This window comes from Heliangelus exortis, chromosome 1 (genome assembly GCF_036169615.1).
Source record: "Heliangelus exortis chromosome 1, bHelExo1.hap1, whole genome shotgun sequence".
Lineage (NCBI taxonomy): Eukaryota > Metazoa > Chordata > Aves > Apodiformes > Trochilidae > Heliangelus > Heliangelus exortis.
The window spans coordinates 16831472-16854015 of NC_092422.1; the positions used below are offsets into that span (position 1 = coordinate 16831472).

The 22544-nt window shown below is 41.1% G+C and overlaps 1 protein-coding gene across 2 annotated transcripts in view; it reads left to right on the forward strand.

Annotated features, from left to right (window-relative positions):
- Positions 1-456: 456 nt before the first annotated feature.
- Positions 457-22544, forward strand: part of ZC3H12C (zinc finger CCCH-type containing 12C) — a 45432-nt gene continuing 23344 nt past the window's right edge. The window contains exons 1-2 of one of the 2 annotated variants that reach the window (XM_071735069.1): positions 457-593; positions 20967-21733. In XM_071735069.1, the coding sequence (XP_071591170.1) occupies positions 21039-21733 (695 nt within the window). In that variant the 5' untranslated portion in view covers positions 457-593; positions 20967-21038. Of the gene's footprint in view, positions 594-1058; positions 1247-20966; positions 21734-22544 lie in introns of those variants that run through there. The other variant, XM_071735061.1, reaches the window with a different exon arrangement.

The following is a 22544-nucleotide window of genomic DNA, read 5'->3' on the forward strand; positions in this document are numbered from 1 at the left end:
AGCGGGTGTCCATAACACACGGAGATTTTCTCAGGTGGCAGCAGGACTTCGGCCAGGCCGGAAGAACGCATCGCCCAGGCCGCTTCAGCGCGGTACCAGCTCGCCTGGCCCGAGCCGCAGACGGTAATGCCTTGGTATGTCGGGAGGGTGTTACTAGGGCGGCCTTGGCCCCCCCGGGGCGGGAACCCACGACATGGAGGCTGACCCGCGTCCCTCAGCTGCCACCACACAAGGCCGCTGCGGAGGCCAGGCCAGGCCAGGCCAGGCCCACACCACGCGGCGCCGAGCGCCAGACCAGGCGGTTGCTCCTCCGTCAGGTTTAGCCGCACCCCCGCCAGCAGGTGCCCGCCCGGCCCGGCACTGCCCGCCCCGGCCCGGCCTCCGAGCGGCGCGGCGGGAGGGGGCGGGGGCGCCCGGGTGGCGAGAGGGGCCCGGCGGGCGGACTGCAGGGCCCCGCGGAGCCTCTCCCAGCGCCGCGGGTATGAGGCGGACGGCGGCAGACGAGGGGAAAGCGACCTTGGGGCCGCTACTGCCGCCCGCAGAAGCGGGGCGGGCCGCTCTCCAGACGGCATGCGGCTGCCGCCAGGCTGCAGGTGGGTAGCTGCGGGGGCTCGGGGGGCCGGGTTACGGGCGGGGCGGGGTACGCGCCCGCCCGAGGCGATGGCGGCGAAGGGAGTGCCGTGGCCGGCAGCGGCTGCCCTGCTCCACGCTCCCGATCCGGCGCCGCCCATTGCCGGGGCCGAGCCGGCGCGTGTGTCAACACGGGGCCGCGGCGCCGGCCCTGCCCCCGGCGCCTCCCCGAGGTCGCCCGGCGGAGGTCGCCCGGGCGGCAGAGAGAAGCGGCCGCCGCTCCGTGCTTCCCGGGAAGGTAGGAGCCAGCAGACAGCTCCGTCCCTCCGCTCCGCTACCTCAGGGGGCCGGCGGGCCGGCGCCGGCCGGCCCGCGCCTCGGCAGGCCCCGCGTCCGGCCCGTCGGCGGGCCCTGCCCCTGCGGAAAGTTTTCTGCCTCGTCGTTGCCCACCCCGGGGGGAGCCGCGGGCCGAGCCAAGGGGAGCGGCCGTGCTTCTCCTCTCTTCCCCTCCCCGCCACGCCTGGCTGGGCTGGGCTGGGCTGGGTCGGGTCGGGTCGGGTTGGGCCACCCCCGGGGGGCTGGTCCCACGGCGGCATTCGGAGCTGCAGCTGTCCCGGGAGACACGGAGAAACCGCGGGTACCGTCTGTCTGAGGAGGAATTTAAAAGTTATTTCAGGTACTCTTGTCTATCTTGCCGTTCCCCTGCCTCTGACTTTTGGGTTTGTTTTCTTTTTTTTTTCTGCTGATGTGTGTTTGGTGTTTTGGGTTTTTTTTAATAATTCCAAGAGAGCAGTGGAGATTTATTCTCTGCGCTTTGGGCAAGTTGGCTTGCTCTGTTCAACCAAACTGTAACGGGCATAGACCTCTAAAAGCCTTGGTTGCACCTTTCTCAGTTCCAGCTGTGGCTTTGAACTTGCAATTTCTCCTAAAACAAATTAATTTTCATTCACCTGTGTGTTTTGGACCTAGTTCTGCAGGCATGTCAGAGTGACGCGGGCATGTAGGGTTGTATTTGTGGAGCGGTGACGTTATTTTATGATGTCCCCGGGGGAGGAAACTGCTGCGCTGTTTGTACAGCACCTTCTGCAGCCGCTCTGGTCCTGTCTGGCACTCCCGTGCCTGGCTCGGGGCACGGCCAAGTAGCCCTTAGGCGGTGATGTTGCTGGAAGTTGGGTTAAGTAAACCCATCCTGCGGAGCGAAGCATAGACCACACATTTCTTTAACAGCAGCAGCTGTATTGAAATGTCTTGTTTACTGGTACTTGGGTTTTGTTTGCGAAGCGGAGACATAATTCATAATTGCGGCTTTTTAGGTTTATGCAATTAACAGCATACTTAAGATAGCAGTAGCATAGCCTTTTGATCTGGGAAGAAAATAAACCTTTCAAGTATGTCGGGGTTTTCAAAGTGGCAGGGTACTTCTGTACTGCTTAGCTCGCCCATATAGCGAGTCAGTGAGGTCACAGCAGCACTTTTTCCAGTTCTGTATTAGGTAAGTCTTAATGAACTTTCTATTGAGTGATGCTCCAGGGTGAGATCACACTTTAGCAGAGTACTGTAGCAAATGGATCAAAATTTGAGCATGTTATCATTTTAAAGAAAATTTATGTCAGGATAATGCTCATTTGCCACTATTTAAGGGAAATAAGGCAAGATTTTTTTTTTTTTGTTTTCCCTCCTCTTTTTTTTTTTTTTTTTTTTTAAGACCAATTAGTCTTAAGAATTCAAAAATATTCTTTTTTTTTTTCTTTTTCCTAATGGAGGTAGTTGAACCAACTCAGGGTATTCCATCTCTCCACAAACCTTGCCATATTTATGGCTTTAGTCCAACATGGTTATTACACCTTTATTAGTACACTAGATTTTGGCAGGGCAGCAGTCACTTAATAGTCTTAGAGTTACCATTACTGTTTGTGATACTTTTAAAAAGGCAGTCACTACTTTTGAGGTCCTGATAGACAGGGTTCCACTTAAAATATTTTTAGACATCTGCAAGTGAAAACATGGTTTTAAAATGTCATCATATAATGTAAATACAAAGAGAAGCAGAGTTTATGAAAGGTATGCAATTTAAAAACAAACCTCATACTCTCAACCTGGCAGAGCATGAAGGGATTATCCAGACTTGACTCAACTGTGTAGATTGTGCTTTTCACGCTGACTGCTGAGCTGAGCAACAGCTCACTGGAGTGATTTCACTGACTGCTTCTCTGGGTTCTGCCAACCTTTGAAAACATTATTGGTGTTTCAGAGCTGTATATTTTTTGGAAGAAAACTCGGCTTGCAGGTGATGAGGCTTGAAAAGATTGGAGATTCAGTTTGCTATTTCATGAAACCCATTTACTGTTCAATTTTACATCGGTTAGGAGAAAACCTCATGAGCTTTTCTTCTGTGAATACAAATACACTGTATTTGCAGCTTAAAATACTCTTCAAGTGAGCTGGAAAAACAGTTCAGTCAGTGTGAAGTGAAACAGGGAACTTACTTGGCTCTGATCAGTTTTTATTGTACTCAGAAATGACTGGCTAAGCAACTTCATGTTTAGTAGAAAGGAGATGTGAGATTTAGTTTGACTTCTTTCATTACAGAAGTCATAAAATCTTGTTTATTTTCTGCATCAAATCAATCGCTTCTGGTTTGAACCAGTATGGGGGAAAGGGGCTTAGAGTAACTCAGAGGAAGGTTAAAAAACATGTGATGGGTAAGGTTATGACGTAAAACTCCTCTTTTTCCTGTTCTGTAAATATTATTCTGCTGCTTTTGCTGTTCTGTGAAGCTCTGTCCCACATGTAACTAGGAAGTCGTGGTTAGGATTTTCTTTAAGTTATTCAAGAGAGATTTCATCGTTTGCTCGTTTCCTTCGTGTTTGTTGCCATGGCAGCCAGCCAGCAGCCCTATTAGTGATTAAGGTGGTTACACTGTGTCTTGTGGTACTGGGAATTATATCTAAAGTACTGTAAGAAACAGATGTTGTACAAAGACCGCAGTGAGTTGTTTCTATGAAGAGACTGAAATGTTTCTATCCTTGAAGTTATTGTATGTTTTATCTCTCATATTCTGTACAGTTATGTCTAAAATGCATCCTGTCTTCAAGATTGCTAAATATTTACAGTAAATGTACAACTTCTACCATTTGTTCGAAACAAGAAACCCTTTAACTGAACAGCTCTGTATTTTTATGCTTTGAAGAATTGACACTTGATTTTAGTTACTAAATGTTACGTTAAGGGTACAATATAACAAAAGCAGAGATGAAATAGGTTAAGAAGAAGCAGAGTCATTTTTTATTCCTCTTGGTTTCAACATGCAGTCAGTTCCAGTTAGCACATAGACAAAAAATATGTCATCTGCTCATAATTGCCTTCCTGGTAGAGGTATGGGGCAAATCTCTTCCCTTCTATATTTTTTTCTTTTTTTCTCTTTTTTCCTCTCTATCTGTATTGTTGCCCCTTCATATCTTGTGTAATTGGCAACTCTCCTGAACTACAGGGAAAACTACTGTATGTTTTTTTTTCACTCTAAAGTTCTGCATCTTTTAAGTGTTTTTGTATGACAGCTTAGGTCTGTGTCAAAAAAGTATGTTCCTATGTTATTTAGTGAGAAGCTGAAACTGGAAGGTTTTCATAACCTTGGGGCTTTCTGCTTAGATGAACTAGGAATTTCTCTTTTACCTATCAGGATTGATTACTTTGGTGTAGATCGCATTTCTCTTGTAAACAACTGAGCTTGCACTACCAAAAATTTAAATTGCATTTTGCTTAGTTTGAAGTGCTGGGCTTGACACCTGACACAAATTTTCTCATTCTGCTAGGATATTGTGTCCCCAGTTATGGGGATACAAATCCCCAGCTTTTTCATAAACTCAGGCTCCATTCATTCTTGAATCATAGCTGAAGAATGATAGTATTTTGAAAGAGTACTTTAATTTTCAGACTTGTGCTTCTGCTGTCCCAGCTGGAAAGGTCTGGACAAGACCTTTTCAACATTTACCCTCTGGAGTACCAAAGCTCACCCTCCACCACTGCAGGATTTGTCATTCTTCCAGGCTCACCCCACAGCATGACAGGCTACCTCTCCTGTCTGCTCAGCCAGTTTAAGGTTGTATTTGCTTCATTTATGAAACCAGTGTAACACTTCAAAATGTACCTCATCATCCTCCCTGGGAAGGGAGATGTCTATGTACATGTATATGTGTTTAGGTAGACACTGAATAGAATGATAGACCATCCTGGGGGCTGCTATACTTTGAAGGTAGAAAGTTCCTAGTTCTCACAAATATAGCTCCCAGTACCTCTGTTTTAGACCAAGTTCTTTTAGGGTAAATATGTTCTTTGCATGACACTTCTTCAAGATTATGCAAAATATTTAAAACTCACTCTGAGTCAAAATAATATTTTTTGGAGGGTGAATAGTGAGGAAACTGTTCAGGAGGAGGGATTTTATTTAATAGGAAGTTGATATTTTGAGAAAATGCTGGGGAGAGAGGAGGGTGAGACAAAGCAAGACATTCAGTAGTTGGGAGTGCAGGAGAGTCTAATGGAAATTAATAATCCTCCCAATGGAAGAAATACAGTAATTTCTTTTGGTATGAAAGGAATGTCTTGGGAGGTGGGTGAAAGTTGCAGAGGAGTGCCAGAGATTGGGGAGCTCAGTGAAGCTGAAGGTCTTCAGCAGTAAATGTGACACAGGTCATAGGAAGTACCTGAAATGTAGTCTGCTTGTTGGGAGTAGGTAAAGCTCAAAGGCTGGGAAGAATCTTAAATCCTTGTGTCCTTTACTAATTGGCAAAACTGTTCTAAGAATTCCTAAATTACCATTTGTGTGAGCCATCTTCCCCTAGGAGCTGTAAAAAGTAATGTGTTAAGTTGCAAAATCAATGAATCAGTCCCATCAAACTTTGAAGTTTTGCAATGAGCTGAAAATTCTGTTGTGCTGTGACTCGGACCTTTTATCTTGGGACTAATGAAAATTGATGGTTTGGCAGAGATTGGCTAGAAAAGGAACAAATTGTATTTCCTTTAACAGAAGCTACTTCCTTGTCTCCTTTTGGTTTGCAAACTTTGAAGTAGCTGATACCTCTAAGTCCTCATCTCTGTGCTTTCCTAGTCACCATTACAGTTGGTGCCCTGATTCTCAACAGGTCTCCTCAGTCCTTTGTTACCTGTGAAGCTGCTGTTTGAATCACTGAGCTATCTAATCTTTCCAGCATGAGTTCATGGCCTTATCCTTGATGAGAGACATTTTTCTTGTAAGAAGTACCTACTCAGTACTTTCATGGAGTTCTCCACTTTGTCTAAGTGGAAGGTCTGAGGGCCTCCTAGTTTGCAGCAATATTCTCTGAAGTCTTTCTGCCTTAAAGCATTGAACTGATTTGAAGACCTCGGGTGATTTCTGCTTCAGCAATAATTCCATTACATACTATTTGTAAAATCAGATACATCTCTGGAAATAGTTTGTTCTGGCTAGGAAAGGGCCATGATGAACAAGTGCCCAGGGCTGTGCACCTGGGTTCTCGAGTCTCTGTAGCAGCTGCTTCTGGGATTGCTGCTGCTGTTCCTGCTGGGATGCAAACTGGGCTTTTGCTGCTCTTGCTGAGCTGTGAGTTGGACTCATTAGTGTTTCTGGAACTGTCACTGTTGGGATTGCTGTCTGGGTTTCTTGAAGTTGTTGCTTATAGTTCATGCTTACTACTGAAAGATTAAAACCAGTGTTTTCTGCTTCAATTGTTGTTTCCCCAGCCACTTGTTCACTTGTCTGTTAATAGCTTTTTGTTGGAGCTGTTGTGTGGAAGAAAATAACATCTGGTATCATGCATACATTGATGTGACTTTCATCTGGTTTCAGCAAAAGACCGTGTGGCTCATAAATGTGTCTAGGTGGTGCCCAGAAGCTGGAATTTGCCCTTATTACTAAGACTCATTCAAAGTTTCAACTTCCTTTCTTGTGAGCTCTGAATTGACCATCACTTATGTCATAAGTGAAACTTGGTAAACCACCCTTGCCTGATAAATAGGAGACATTAAACTACAGATCTTCATAGAGATGTAACATGTGTGGGCATAGTGAATTTATGCAGTCAGTCTTTTTCAAGGCTCAAAATAATTGCTCTTTGGCTTTCATAAGTTTAACTGTGTTGGTACCAAGCCTGGTTTCTCCATAATGTTTTGTTCAGTATTTAGTAGTGGTCTTCCCTATGATTTGTTTCACAAGTCTGTCAGGTCCAAAGTTTCCTTAGGCTGTGGTAGCAGTCTAGTTCACATGGAACACCTTGCTAAATTTCAGACATTAGTATATTAAAAATCAATTACCTTTTGATGTGTACAATTGTTGTAAGAGAGACCTCAGATAAGCAAATTAATTAATGTGAAAACAAGCATTATCATCCTAAAGCTGATCTTCCCTGCTGTCCTCTCCGAACTTATGCCAGCAGTTTGAACTGTTCCTCTGCAGCTTGGCTACACTCATCCCTATGCACCTGGGAGCTCTGGAGAGAAAACATTTGTAGCAGTCAGACTGAAAACAGGTGCCTCCAGTGGGCATTGCAAATAGAGTTTAGTTCATTTGCTGACGTGGAATGCTTTTGTAGAAAGTCAAGCCTCATCCCTTGATAAGTGCAAGTGATGTTGCAAAAACCAGTAATAAAGCCAAATAGGCTGTATTAGCATGAGCACAACCAGCAGATTAGGCTGATGATTTGCCTCCTTTTGGCATTAATGAGATTGCATTTGGAGCACTGTGTCCAGTTGTGGTGTCCAGACAACAGGAGATGGCAGTGATTTACTGGAGCAAGTCCAGTGGACAGCTACCAGGGTGGTTTGGGGGCTGAAGTACCTCACGTGTAAGGAGAGACTGGGAGAGCTGAATTTCCTCAGCCCGACTAAGAGAAGATTAAGAGAGAATCCTACTGCTGTCTTCAGCTGCGTAATGTGAGTATAAACACTGGGATAGGTGTCTGGGGAAAGTGTGGAATCTCTGGCTTTGGAGATGCTCCAAAGTTGACTTGGAAAAGGCACTGAGCAACCTACTGTAGTTGACCCTGTGTTGAGTGGGGATTTGTTGGACTAGCTGGATCTGGAGAGCCCTTCTAAATGAAAGTACTAAATTCTAAATGTTAATAGCATCACCAGTTCTGAATGACATCTTCCCCATTGCATCTTCCATTGTTGGATCTAACTTCATGATGAGATGGGACTCTGAAAAGCAAAATGTGAGCTCTGTATTAGGGCCAAAAAGGGTCCAAAGTACTACCCTTTTTGAAGAAATCTGTGAAGGCATCACAGGATTAAAATCTAGTCAGCTTTCCAACTTAAAAAGAAAAACAAAAACCAACCAAACAAACCCCAACAATAAAAAAACAAACAAACAACATGAAAAAAGATTAATAAAATGGAGACTAAACATCAGGAAATTTTGACTTCAATATTCATTTCTACTTTAGAAGTTGCAAACTTCTGAGCTCAGGATGAAATGACTCTGAGACTCTGAGGACCTATTATGTGAAATCTCTAGCAGATGGTTTGTCTCTTTTTTGATATATTGAGTTATTAAATTAAAGCAAGCAAGCTATTTTATTAACACACAACATACCATAATTTCAAAGCACACCGTTCAGTGTGGGAACTTCCTTGTGGTCTCTCCTGAGTTCAGGGATACAGCAGATCTGGAAAAACCCTGCCCAATTGGCAGGTAGTGAGATAGACTTCTGTGTAGCTATTTTCTCACTATTTATTTTTGAACTTGGGTTTGCAGCTACAGTAACCCACTTCCTGTAAGGTCTGTCTATTCTTGCTATTTGTCAGGTCTATGAAAAGCTTTCACAGAGAGTAAGAAATAATTATATTCTAAATGCATCTTGACAAACCTTCTGGCTATCTCTGTCTTCCCCGATTCTTAATTTACTAAATCCGGGTAAAAAATTGGACCTTAACAAATTCTCTGGCCCTGTCATCCTGTTAGAGAGTAAATGGCAAGGTTGAAAGTCTTGTAGAAAATCCACTGCTGGCAGCTCTCACAGAAGGCTTCAGTCCAAAGTGACAACTGCAGCCATGTGGTACAGGCACAGGAATTGTCTCTCAAATAAGCATAACCCTGTGAAGCCATTTAGGGCAACACAGAGTCCAGCCAACACCTTGAACTCCATCCAGGAACCCTGGAGATTATGGAGCTCTCTTGCCAGCAGCATGACCTGAAACACAACCTGGCCGTGTCACTAGACAGTTTGAGAGGCCTATTTTCCTCTGACGAGCCTTTCACACTCTTAATAATAGTCTGTAGCACAAATAAAAGATGTTAGGTTGACTAGCTAAGTCTCTTAAATTTGTATTTAAATGAGAAGAATACTTTTTTTTTTTTCACATAACCGTGTTAGTTTTGTTAGAGGATTTTCTTCTGACAGAACAAATTTGAATAAAAGCACTTTGCTAAGCATGACGGCGTACACTTTGTACAGTCGTAGGCATTGTCTGACTGCCCAATATTGTCACAGGGAAAGTTAATTAGTTCAAGTTTTCGTGCTCAGAAAGCATCCAGACAGGGTGACTCATTCTGGAAATGGAAAGAGGTCAAATCTAACGTGTATTGGTGGAAACTTTTTTTCCTGGAGTGCACTATATCTAAGGGTCTCAGCTTCAATTCATAGACAGCGATATTAAGAAATAAATTAAACAGAATGCCCTCTGGCAATGACCTTAAAAAACACACTGTTTTCCCATTTGCTCCTGAAATCAGCGGTGTGTTCCACGCTGCCCTGGTATTGATGGGAGCAGTTGCTTGACAGCCATTTCACCTCAGGACAGGGGGTTTTAAGATTTTCAGGCTTCCAAATCTCTGAAAACTTTCTGGTAGAGCTGGACAGCCCAGCACTAAGTTAACTGATTTGAGACTGAAGTTAACTGAATTGAGGTTGGATTTTCTTGGGCAAACTAAAAATAGAGTAAGTAAATTTTTGTTTTCTGTAGACTGGAATTTGAAAACCAGTGGCAGAAGGTGTGTTTTGTTTTTTCTTTTTTAAAGATTTGTAATCTGTTACATTTTCTCAGTAATGTAAGATGTTTTAGGCTCTTGCATTCCCCAAAATGGCAGAAACAAAAAGATACTGGATTAAAGTGAACATTTGAAGAAAACTAAAAAGACCTGCCTTGGTGCTAATGGCAGATGTATTTTTTTTTCCTGATATGTGCATTTTAAAGAAAAATAGCAAGGTTTTTTTGAGACAGAAAATGGTAACTGAGGTCACAATCCTAAAGGAAGTAGGGTAAAGGGGATCTTACATATGGCTGTATCAGGCAGGGAGTGAAAGGATCTACCCCTACCAGCACAGGTATAGTTCTGAAGTTGAACATTAACTGGACAAACTGTGGAAATTGTCACATAGCTTATGTGCCTAGTAAAGGAAAATATTTCCCTGACATATTTGGTGGAGTGTTTTTGGGTGTCTCTTCCTCAAAAAACCCCAAGCATTTCTGGGCATGTGACTCACATCCCTTGGAAACAAGAAACAAGACTTCTGTGATCGTGCCATCTGTACAAACCCACATCTGTACTTGTGCAAGTGTGCTCATAGTGACTTGTATGTTTGTGACAGTTTTTAACCCCTCTTGAGTTGGAGCATCCATTTAAAGATGGGAAAATCCTTGAGCCTGCAATATGTCCTTGTGGCAGAGAAGGCCAGCAGTGTCCTGGGCTGCATTAGGAGGGATGGTGCAGCCTGTCAAAAGAGGTGATACTTCCCCTCTGCTCAGCACTGATCAAATACACCTGGAGTGCTGTGTTCTGTTCCATGCTCCTTGCTACAAGAGGCGTGGACGTATTGGAGAAAGTCCAACAGGGAGCCACTAAGATGATGAAGGGACTGGAGCATCAACCATTCATCCTAGAGAAAAGAAGGTTCAGGGGGATCTTAACAATGTGTATAAATATCTGGAGTGAGGGTGCTAAGAGGACAGGGCCAGGCTCTGCTCAGTGGTGCTCAGGAACAGAGCCACAGGCAGTGGGCACAGATTGAAATGCTGGAGGTTCCCTCTGGACAGCAAGAAACACTTTTTAGGGTGAGGGTTACCAAGCACTGACCCACACTGCTCATGGAGGTGAAGTTTCCATCCTTGGGAGATACTCAAAAGTTGTCTGGACAAAGTCCTGAGAAACTGGTTCTAGTTGACTCTGCTTGAGAAGGGGGTCTGGAGCAGGTGACTTCCAGAGGTCCCTTCCAACTGCAGTGGTTCTGTGATCCTGCAGAAGGGGCATTGCTTAGGATCCATGCCTACAATGGATATCCATGATGCTGAGGCAACTACTTTTTCATTATCCTCTTAGGTAAACATAGTGGGGTTTTATTTTGTCACATGATCAAAACTGTTCACTTTCAGAATGAAACTGGTTCAGAAAACGTCTCATTTCAGGGGCTGTTTCTCAGTGTGATACTGACTGGAGATTCCAGTGGTTTTGCTGGGGCTGCTTCCAAGGGCAAACTGCAGTTAGAGGAAGCTGCATAGGTGCACCATGTCATCTTGTGGTGAAAACCTCCTGGTCATGGCCTTTGCCCACCTGCAGGCAAGGAAAGACTGGATGATCTGTTTATACTATCAAAAAAAAATCACTACTTATGATAAAACTTAGGGTTTTCCTCTTCTCTGCATCCTCTAACCATGCCTTGAAATGGTAAAAGTTGCAATGGTTTGCTCACAGCTCACATGTAGTCAGTGCTGGTGATCTGGTGGGATTATACTAGAAACTGTAGACTTTGTAACCTTTTAAGATGTGGGCCTGGTGAAAAATGTGTCTGTAAGTTTTAAGGATATCTACAGGCAGCTGAGTCTCCTTTCAAAGTTCTCCTGCTGCTTTGTTTTAATTCATTTGAAAATGCATGTTTTTCTACAGTGAAAATTACACTGCATTTGAAAACACAGTTGGTCCTTTTAAAATAATTTTTAACATTATTTATCCTGTAGCAAAGCAAAGCATTCCTCATATTTGTCATAATATCACTTGGTTTTCTGAATTCTAGGTGCTTTTTACTGGTCATTTAATTCACTTCTCTGCATGGCTGTAGAGTGCTGGTGGATCTTTGTTTTACTATTTACCCATCCTCAAAACTAAGTAAACTTACTTCAAAGTGTTATACTTAAGCTAGTTTGCATCTCTTAGCATGCTAACTGAAAAAATAATTTTGGCTGCATTGCCACATCTTAATTGTAAAGATAAACATCTTGCAGCTCTTAAGTCCAACAGTATCTGTAGTGTATTTTGCAATGGCATAGCAGTGGGTTTTGTCTGTAGCATACAGCCTTCATCTCCATTTCAGAAATTCCACTGTATGTGATTGCTTTAACTTGTGCAATATATTCTTGCAAATGCATCACTTATTACTGGAGGTTTAACAAAGGTCTGTAGTAAAAGAGAATTAAATACTTCAATGGGACAAGTTGTGTTTCTGATTGCTGCAATAATAGCACTTGAGTTACAGAATCACCATTCTGTATGGCTGCATAAAATAATTTTGTTTTAAATAAGGCTCTTTTTTCAGTGTATTTGAAACACCCAGAGTTGGCTGGAACAAGAAGGTGGGTTTTGTTTTGTTTTAGAGTGGGTTTTTTTCCCTTTATAGTAGTGTTTCCCTAATATTTGCATCCTACACTGTCTGAATTTCCCAGCTGCTCCAGCTCTCCCTCCTTTTGATCTTCCTGATTCTCCCATGCATGCTTCCCATTCCAAACTGGGCAGCAGGGGAAGGGGATGATCTCCTTCCCACCCCCTGCCCAGCTTAGAGTTGCACCCTCTGCAGCATCCCATGGCCTTACTGTGAGCTGTTCAGAAATCTCCTTCCACCATGGGGTCCCTGAGTTAGCCCATCACTTCCAGCCACTTCATGATTCTGTGCTGGCCAGATGTTTAATCCAGTGCCATGAGAGACCTCATGAGCACTGCACATGATGTCCAGTCTCTAGGGGGTCACAAAAATAGGTGTTTATAGCTTCCTGATCTTCCAAGACCAGAAATTTGAAGAGTTACTGTATTCGCTGAGTTTTGGGGACTGGATTTAACTTACTGACACTTTATATTTTAAGTATGATGGTGGGAGATGGTTGAACTGATCAGGCTATTGGATTTAGAAGTTTTAGCACAAGAAGTAGGGACCTCTTTGTTCACTCACACTGTGTACCTTCTAGTGATGCTCTTATAGCCTATCAGAGATGTGATGGGAGAGTCACAGTGTTTCTTATAAAGGTTTCTTTGTTGACTTCATCATTCTCAGTACAAAGCTTTGAGTACTAGTTTAAGTTTAATAAAAATGTTTTTCTGTCATAGAATTGTAGAATAGTTTGGATTTGAAAGGACCTTTTAAAGGCTATGTAGTCCAAACCCCTTAGAATGTGCAGGAACATCTTCAGCTTGTTGTCATCATAAGCAGGATATAACAGGGTGGTCTCACACCTTGTAAACCTTGGACAGCCCAGATTTTTTTTTTAAGAAAGAGCTGAGAAGATGCTTCCAGAACAGGCAGCTGGTGTAACTAATGGACATTATACAGAGGAAAATGCCTTATTTCATGCAACTACAGCTTGATAGAATATTTTGTGTAAGTTAAATAGTATAACATAGGTCTTCAGACTGTATCTGTTTTGACTGATCATAACGCTGCAGCATGGCATTAGCCACTAATATGCATTAATATGCAAGTGAAGTTTAGAGCTGAAGACATGCTCTTGAAGTCTGGAGAGTTATTTGGAGGGGGTGGGGTGTATTCTTAATGTTATTGTAGAAGACATTGAGGGGACCTGGCTTTGCAAGTGAACTTCTTATAACCTTGTTTTTTAAGGCACATGTTTAAGCTGGATTGTACACTTGAACTGGTTGTGCTTATAGAGCCCTAAGTCCACCACTTCTGTGCTGTGGGGTTCTCAGTTTGTTACAGATGTACGTACAGGTACCATACATGTCCTCTGCCAAATCAAGTATTTCTTACGTTGCCAGAGAAGTGCCTGGCTCTAATCAGGAAGATATTCAACTAATGACTAACCAAGTGATCCTGCTTGCATTTAAGGGCAGTTCTTGGAAATGGGTGAACTGGACTGGCTTTTTATTTTGCCTACAGAAGTTTTAATATGCTTAACATTATCCAATACTGACAACGGAGGTAGTCTAAATACCACAGCAGGGACTGATTAGCTTTTTCAGATCACTGCTTTTATTCACTGTTTGCAAAGAGGCTTAATCCAGTGGTGGAGATCAGGCATCCCACTGTGCTTGTGGGTAGCTTTCTCTCACTCTTTGTGTTCACAGTGGCAAGGAGTCTCCTCCTGCCTCCAACTTAAAAGCTCAAAAATAGTGGTGTTGGTTGTTTTTCTTAGGAGTGTTTAATGGTCAGTGCAGAGAAACTATAGTTGGAGTTTCTACTTTGCATCTTAATATGTGGGCACATGATAAATGCACCATTGTAATAGCATGATGCTATGTGATTCCATTGACTATGTTAGATCACTTTATTATCCACATAAAACTTGGGAAATTACTCGAAATGGTTCTAACAAACAGATTCACATCCTTTTTTGGTTTTAAATTATAGTAGATATTTCCCAGCACATCTCCTGTCTTCCCAAGCAGAGGAGAACAGCTGCCTAAATATTGCTTTTTGTCATGTAATGGTGCTGAATCAGTAAATACACATTTCCAGCAGTCTTGCAGATGAACATTTGAAAATATAGAATCCTCTCCTCTGTGCTGGGCTGTCTTCACTGAAGTTACCAGCAATGGCAATTTTTTATTTTAAAGTTTTCTTTGCTCCACCTTTTTTATCAAGCATCAAACCTTACCTACAGTTCTGTCACTGAATGAGTGTGCTGCAGGACTTGGTGGTATTGGGACTACTGGGTAGTGAGGGGATGGGAGATGTGAACTAGAGTTTGTGTTTCCATGTAGCTTCCTTCAATAAAAATAAAACCATTAAAGAGGTGGCTCTGGCCTAGCCCCTGACTTTTGTTCAAGTATTTCATCATTGCAAAGAGGCAGGAAGATCTGGGCATCTCGACCATATCTGTGGGATCACAGAGAAAGAAGTCCTGTTGCAAGCAGATATGAGTGACTACAGAACAAAAGAGTGGTTTGCAGTCCCTTTCTGTCAAGTGCCCTAATGTTTCAATGGCACTGCTTAGAAATATCCGTTATTTCACATATTAATATTATGTGAGTTTAGTTAAATCAGTTTCACCTTCCATTGAAATAATCCACAAGTACTCTGTTAGGGTTGTGTGTAAATACAAGTTTATTACATTTATTGACCGATGTTCAAAAGTGTCAGAAAATTGAGAAAGTGGTGTCTGAATGCATTTCCATGTAGTGTGGACTCCTGGTTATTTGTACTAATATGATTAATTTTGCTTATGAGAAAAGGGGACTACAAATAGCTACTGGTAGATTTTTTTTTTTTTTTTTTCTTACAAAGAACTTTTTGTCTCCATAATAGAAGGGATTATATTCCTTAAGACTGTGATACTTTAATAGGAACTCACAACTTTTACTACTTAAAAATAATTCCTTTCTTTGTTTCATGAATTAGAAACAATGTGGAGAAGCTGAAGTCTGCCCAAGCCAGGTGTTTCTTGTTGGCAGCCTGCTCCCTAATGACTCTGGCTCTCATACAGCAGCTGCCTGCTAGTCTCTTTTGTATGGCCTATTGTTGCAGCACACCCCTCGTTAATACACATGCTGCCCCGGGCAGACCCTGAGAATGACATCAACTTGCTTATCTTAGAAACCTCCGAACCTGATGCAGGGTGGGGAGGTTGCCTTGCATCTGCCCGGCCAACTAATTGTGAGCTCTGGGGGCTGTGATTGGCTCCTCGGCTGCTCAGTAATAGGTTAAGCAAAGACATCGCGGGTCCATCTGTTCATCCATTCATTGTTCTGCTTGCTTGCCTGAAGTCTGCAGCTGAAATCGTGTTAAGGAGTTGCTTCTGGAACAGCTACAAGAAACCAATGTCTGTGTGTTTTCCAGCAAACGTAAGTATGTGGGCTTCTCTCTGCAGAATTGGGATGTTTCCCCTTCCTGGTGTTGCAGGGTATGGGTTTGCGTTTGGGCAGTGTAGGTAGTGTGTCTGTCAGCTGAGAAAGGAAAAGAAAGAAAAAGAGTTATATCTGAAGAGTAAAAATATTAAAGAGCAATGATCTCACCCAGTGCATTCTATTGAGGAACTTTCAAAATCATCAGCAGTGGTGTATTTCAAATAATTTGAAAATGGTAGGCTGTAGAAAGGAACAGAGCAGAGCAAATTATTCTTCTCCACCTTCCTTGGGGAAAGGAGAAGTTTCAGCTTTAAGTGAAAGGTATTTATCGCTTTCCTCCCCCCCTTTTTCTTTTTTTTTTTTTTTAAATAAACTGGCATTTACTTTGGGACTGGTAGAAGAAGCTCTCTAAGAAAGAAAAAAAAGAAGCAACTTCTCCATTATCCTGTACAATGCATGAAACTTCCTGTGTTTGTGAGAATACAAAGAGCTCCATTGTGGACTACCTGAAGATACTGTAGCACTAGGTAGAGCACTAGGATGCTCTCAGGTGGGAACATGTTCCAGTCAAAGGTTTTGTGCTTTGAAAGATCTTTGTAAGTGTGTCAGATTGAACCTGGCTATTTTATGAAGTTTCTAATTTGTTTTGTTTTATATTTTGAGTTAGACTGAAGAACAAGCACTGTATACTCCATGAGCCTGTGTTCCAAGGATCCTGTAAAGAAAAAAAAATCAAAACAAAACAAAACAAAGACCTTCATATACCAGTTGGGAGGGAAAGAGCATATGAAAGGGTTAAAAAGAGGTTTGCATTTCTACCACATGCCCTATTGTGTGAACATATGCATGAGTCTATTGAAAGTTTTCAGAAGATGGGCAGGCCACCAGTTGCTGGTCTCCTGCAGTTCCAGTAGACATCTGTTGCCCCAGAGCATTAACCAATCTGTTCAATAGGACATCCCTCCTTTGTTGGATAGAATGATGCAGACAACAGCACTCGCTGAAATACAATGGTAATTAAATACATGGAAACTACAGCAGTAGGTATTTATTACATATTCATTATTTTATTTGCATTGTTGCAGTATCTATCATTTGGATAACCGATACATTCATTTTTTTTCTTTTCCAATCAGCCCTGCATCTCTGTTTGTGACAAGTAATGACTGTTCCAACAAACTGCGGTTTCAGTATTTTCCATGTTGTGTGTAGAAGACTTAGAAAAAGTCTGCCTGTATGAAAACTTGCTGAACTATTTGTATTGTAGAACCTATCTTCAGAAACTTGACAGCATTTTGAGAATACAACATTTTTGTTATATTGTGCCACATTGACACACTATTTTACTCATTTTACTCTGTCAACTAAATTTGTATTAAACTGCTTTTCTTGTGCTCAGTTGTAAGTAGAAAATATTCTGAATACACTCTACAAGGTTAGATGGTCTACATGCCCACATCCTTCAAAAAATACCTGTGTTTTGTGTCAAGGTGAACTAATACGATTATTGTTAATGGTTAGTGGAAAATAATGATGACTTCTAAGAAATGGGAAAAGATTATGCTTCTGCAATGTAGTAGCACAGTGCTCATCTGGAATATAACAGTTATAGCTGATAAATAGTTGACTCAGTGATACAGTATTTTAGGCCTTTAACAATGAACTTAGCCTGTTAAGACCACAGTATCTCACACTATAGTTTAAACTTGACATTGTCATATGTCTAAACTGAAAATTACCTGATCTATTAACATTTTCAGAAATACAAAAGCAATATTGAGCTGTGGTGAACATAATCAGAAGCTGAAATCTTCCTTGACAATTTTTTGGCTGATTTTTGTTTGCCTCTCAGTTGAGACAAAAATTGTAGCAGATAATTTTCTTAGCTCTCCTCAATTGTATTGCTAAGCATACTTTAAAACCAGATATGCATAATGAGTGTTCCTTCTAAATAAAGAGTGCAAGAAGTTCTTTCTTACCTGATGTTACTCCTAGGGTAACCTTTTGTGGCTTTCATGAGCTTCATTGTCCTATATTTAAGTACACTGGTGTTTATTTGGAATATGCATTCTTTCAAGTAAAGTGGCTGGCATGTTGCTCTTCACTAAAAAGATAAAATAATCAATTCCAGCAGTGTTGAACAGTGGCATCTGATTTTCATGGTTCTAATCAGTGGAGCTCATAAGGGATATAATGGGAGTTCCAAAGTCTAGCATTTCTAAGAGATGCTGCTGACTGCAAATATGGTGTGCAGAGTTCACAGACAAAAAAAAAAAAATCTGAAAATAAGAGTTTGCATTCAGGGCTTAGCCAGATGCCAGGAATAGAGTAGTGCTTATGCAAAACTATTTCAGAAATCTTTAGCTTTGAATTTATAGTATAAACATAATTTTAACTACTGTTTTAAAGCAGTAAGATGATTACTATATACTCTTTGTGGCAGATTTTAAAGCTGCTACTCTTACTGACTTCTTTAAATAGTTTCTGAAAAAAAACAGTAGTTTGGTGCAAAAGAAGCAGTTATATATTGGAGCAAAGTGGAGGCTGACAGAGACTTCAAGCAGATAGATGTGAGACTCATTATGCATACATTCCCAACAAGGAACAAAGCTCAGTTTATGGTCATTTTTCATACACAGTTGATGTGCAAATCATCTAAAGTATGTTTCATGCAATGCCTGCTCTTCAGACACATTCATATGCTAGTGGCTCATTGAATCCCACTGGAGGGTGTTATGATTGTAGTTGCTGTAAAGCACTTAAACTTCAAAAAAGAAGCGATTGGAGAATGACTTAAGTATTATTTTAACTAACACACACACACACACACACAAAAATCCTCTTTCTGATCTGTGCACTTCAAGCTTTGTTGATTCCAGGCTGTTAATATGCAGCCTCCTCCCCCCCCATCCAAAAAGATATTCCCTCCTTCTACTTTTAGTTCAATACTAAAATGACATTTCACAGTACACGGATTTAGGCAGTGACCCATTATCTCCCTGTATTCTGCAGCAGCAGTACATGAGCCAGCTCAACTTTTCAGTCCAGCTTAAAAGTGTTGCCCATTAACTAGACTTCCTCCGAGTCAGAGCAGATTGTGGGGTTGGTGGAACAATGATGTCGGGGCTTCCAGATCGGTTTGGCAGCTGCATTGTTCTCTGAGGGGAAGCCAGACACACTTAAGTCCCGCTCTCTTTCATAGGCTTTTGTTCATACCAAATTATTCTTTTGCTGTGCTAGTATTCATGATGGTATGTTAAAGGAGTGCATCCTAGCAACTAAAGGCCGGTTGCTAAGCAGCCTCACTTCCAATAGGGGTTTCTTGTTTGAGATTATTTTTTTTTCTTTTTTTCGATGTCACTCCTGTGAAGGCCACAGTGTTGGTTTTTTTAACTGTATCCTTTTATTGGGATATTGTTGTGATTTGTTACTTTCACTGTGCCATCGAGTGCATTACACTAGTTAATAAATCACTGTGTGAAAAGGTTCATTTCCTAAATTCTCCTTGTGTTTAATCTATGGTGGTGCTTGAAAATCCTGAAGATTCAAGTGAAGAGAAAGTAGTATTTCTTGGTATGCAGTTTGAGAGTATTACAGCCCTACTGCCTTACAACAAGATCACATCTAAATAACAACTTGAATATTTTCTTTCCTGTCACTCTTGCTTGAATTAAGGTGTTGGAGATTTAAAGTCTTATGATACATGCATTTATCTATTTTAACTAGAAATGCTTAGGTAAAGCAAGTGTTTGTGCCCCATAGCTAAATAGCTCCACCACAGTGTGATGTTTCAGCTCTCCACACCTACAGAATCTGCTTTTACTGAACCATGGACTGGATTTTTTTTTTGCTTGATTAACTCTAGTTTTGAGCCTTGATTAAGCCTTCTCCTGTGTGTACTCTCAGATCTTTATTCTAAGAAGAAGGATGTACTTTTAAATACCAAGTCATTTTTAAATGCTAACCTGTAAGTGAATGGGAAAGTTAATGTATTTGCTGACAGAAATTTTGACTGTTCATGAGGTATACCTATAATTTCTATTAGTATAGATGAAGAAATTCTGTTTGACATAATGTTTTATCTCAGTTTATCCTCCTTGATGAAATTTGTGTCTGTCAAGTTCAAGTGAAATCATTTGCCTCTATATGTTGCTTTTACATTCTGCCTTACAAGTTGGAAGTGTGAAAGAAGTCTTTGTTCCAGTCTTCCCTTGATGTAAATTCTTCTTTTTCATGGCAGTACAATTGGTCCATATGGTTCATTTTCATCTATGAGAGAATTTATCTTTTTTTTTTTTTTTTTTTTTAAATGTGTTGAATCAGTTCACAAACTAGATTCTTCTGTTTAAAAGAAGAAACTAAGGGAAAGAGAGGTAGCAATCTGCCTGTAAGTACAGGTAGTAGAAGTAATCCTTGCAATGAAATGGGTAGCAAACTTCTGTATAGCTACCAAAAATTATGCAAATTTCCTCCAGAAAAACTGATGTGGCAAGCAGATGAAGTCCAGAAAACTGCAACTTTTCATTTTCATTTCTTTCTACGTGGCTTCTATCTGTACATTTAGTTTTGATTCAGAAAAAGGCTTGCACGTGTCCAGTCCAAGAGTTGAAATCAGTTTTTAATTTCTTTGCCCTGTTGGCTTGATGAATGGTGTATTGCAATCAGTGCAAAGACTTCCATTGGCTTTATTGGCCTTTAGATGAATCAGTGTCTCTAAGTGCTGTATGTGTTAGTAATACAGCACTCTGTTGAGGGCAGTTACTCTTTCTTCACCTAATTATCACTCTGTAAGGGAATTCAGAAATAGCTTGTTTGTTCATTTGAACTGATAGTGTCTTTTAGACCCACTAAGTTTTTATTTAATTATGTTTTCAGTTACTAATTTATTTCGTGTTATGTCTTATATTTGCCTAATAAGCCAGATAATTTAGTATTGCACTAATTTCTTTCTATTCAACAGAGTTTAAAGCAGTTTAGAAAATATTTCTAGTACTTGTATTTTGTAGCTGCATTTTTTTGGTGCTGTCACAATAGTGTCCTAAGCAATAATAAATATCTTTGTTCCTTCAAATCATGACAAGACTTCTGTCTTTGCATCACAGTAGGTAAACTTAGTGATTTTATTCCTAACCTTTCATAAACTGATTTCTAGAAATATTAAAGTATATAATTTGAAACACTCAAAAAACAGTTGACTCGTTGGTTTTCTGCTTAGTTAAGGATATTTCTGAGGAATTTCCCTCCCTCCCCCCAAAAAAAAGTTTATTAAAAGTTTATTTTTTTAAAAAGGTTGTATTTCTCTTCTGGGAGAGAATAAATGCAGTTCTGATGAAGAAGCAAGAAAATGTGAAACAAGTATTATGTGTAACCAGTTGCAACATTTTTGTTCTCTCTTTAGGAATACGGAACACTTTATATTCAGGAATACAAGAAAAACAGCAAAGTGGAGTCAAGTACATGCAGCAGCTTCATGGGCTTGAAGGATCATCTGGGGCATGATTTAGGCCACCTTTATATGGGGAGCACTGGCACACAAATAAATGCAATTGTACCTTGGTCAATGGCGGAGAAGCCAACGATGGATAAGGTTAATTCTAGGAAAGAAGATGCAGACAAGGAGGCATCTGAAGAGACTTCTGGAAGTTCCAGCTGTGACTCTGAAGAAAGCACAAATTCTGATAATGATTCCGAGAGACTGAATAATTCTGCATCAGAATCACATTTATTGCCTAAGACTCACCGACAGCTGTGCCGATCTCCTTGCTTAGAGCCTCATATACTAAAAAGAAATGAAATCTTACAAGACTTTAGGATAGAAGAGGCTCAGATAGTACCTAAGGAAGTCAAAAAGCCCCCTGATGTGGTGAAAGAATATCAAACCAAACTGGAGTTTGCACTTAAGTTGGGTTACTCTGAAGAGCAGGTTCAACTTGTACTAAATAAACTTGGTACTGATGCTTTAATAAATGATATTTTGGGAGAACTTGTCAAACTTGGGAATAAAACTGAGACTGAGCAGACTGTAACTAATGCTAACACTAGTGTAATGCGTGAAGCGTCTTCCATAGAGTCTCAGAGGTCAGATTCTCCACTGCAGGAAGATGTGACAGAGGATGGTGACAACCTGAGGCCAATAGTTATTGATGGCAGCAATGTTGCAATGAGGTATGTGACCTTGAAGCTTTTGCTTTTATTTTCAAATTGAAAGAGAATGACCTTGTCCCACTCAAGCACTGATGTTTGGTATAATTGCCTGGAACAACTGTATGCATGTTCTCTTCTAAGCATCTTTGTCTACCACACATGTAAATCTTGTAATCAGGCTAGAGGTCTGCAAGAGTTCCATGGTTTGTACTCAGAACAACCATAGGTTAATGCCAGCCTCCCTTTGTAGGCAGCTATCAAACATCTCCTTCCCCCTGCCAACCAAATACTTAATTAATTTTTAGTAGGTACCATTGCTGTGGGCAGTTTCTGCATCAAGTTACATACAGGAGGTTAAAGCAAATGTAACATGCCTTAAGATGAGTTTTTTAAGGGATAATTCTTCTTGGTAGTCTATTCTGTGATATCTAGCCTCTCTGTAAAAATTGGTTTTGGTGGTCACATTTGGAATTGCCAATCAGACCAGAGGTTACTAATCTCTATACTTTCACTTCCATGCTTACAGATAACATGCTTGCCTACAGCATTCACTGGTGTGACCCCAGCCTTCTAGGTCTGCAGGGAGGCAAGAGGTTCATGCCTCATTGCTGATTAAAGAAGGAAATGGCAAAGAGAGACATGCAGAGAGCTGGTTTTTATATGGCTATATAAATGATTGAATGACAAACTGATTAGTAACTAATTGGGTAGCTCATAAGGATTATCTAATTACAAGCACCAGGGTTTACAAGGTCAGTTTTAGTCTTTTGATGAATTGATGTGGTTTTTATTAGCTTAGTAATAAAAGTGCATGCAAGACATTTCTGGGCTA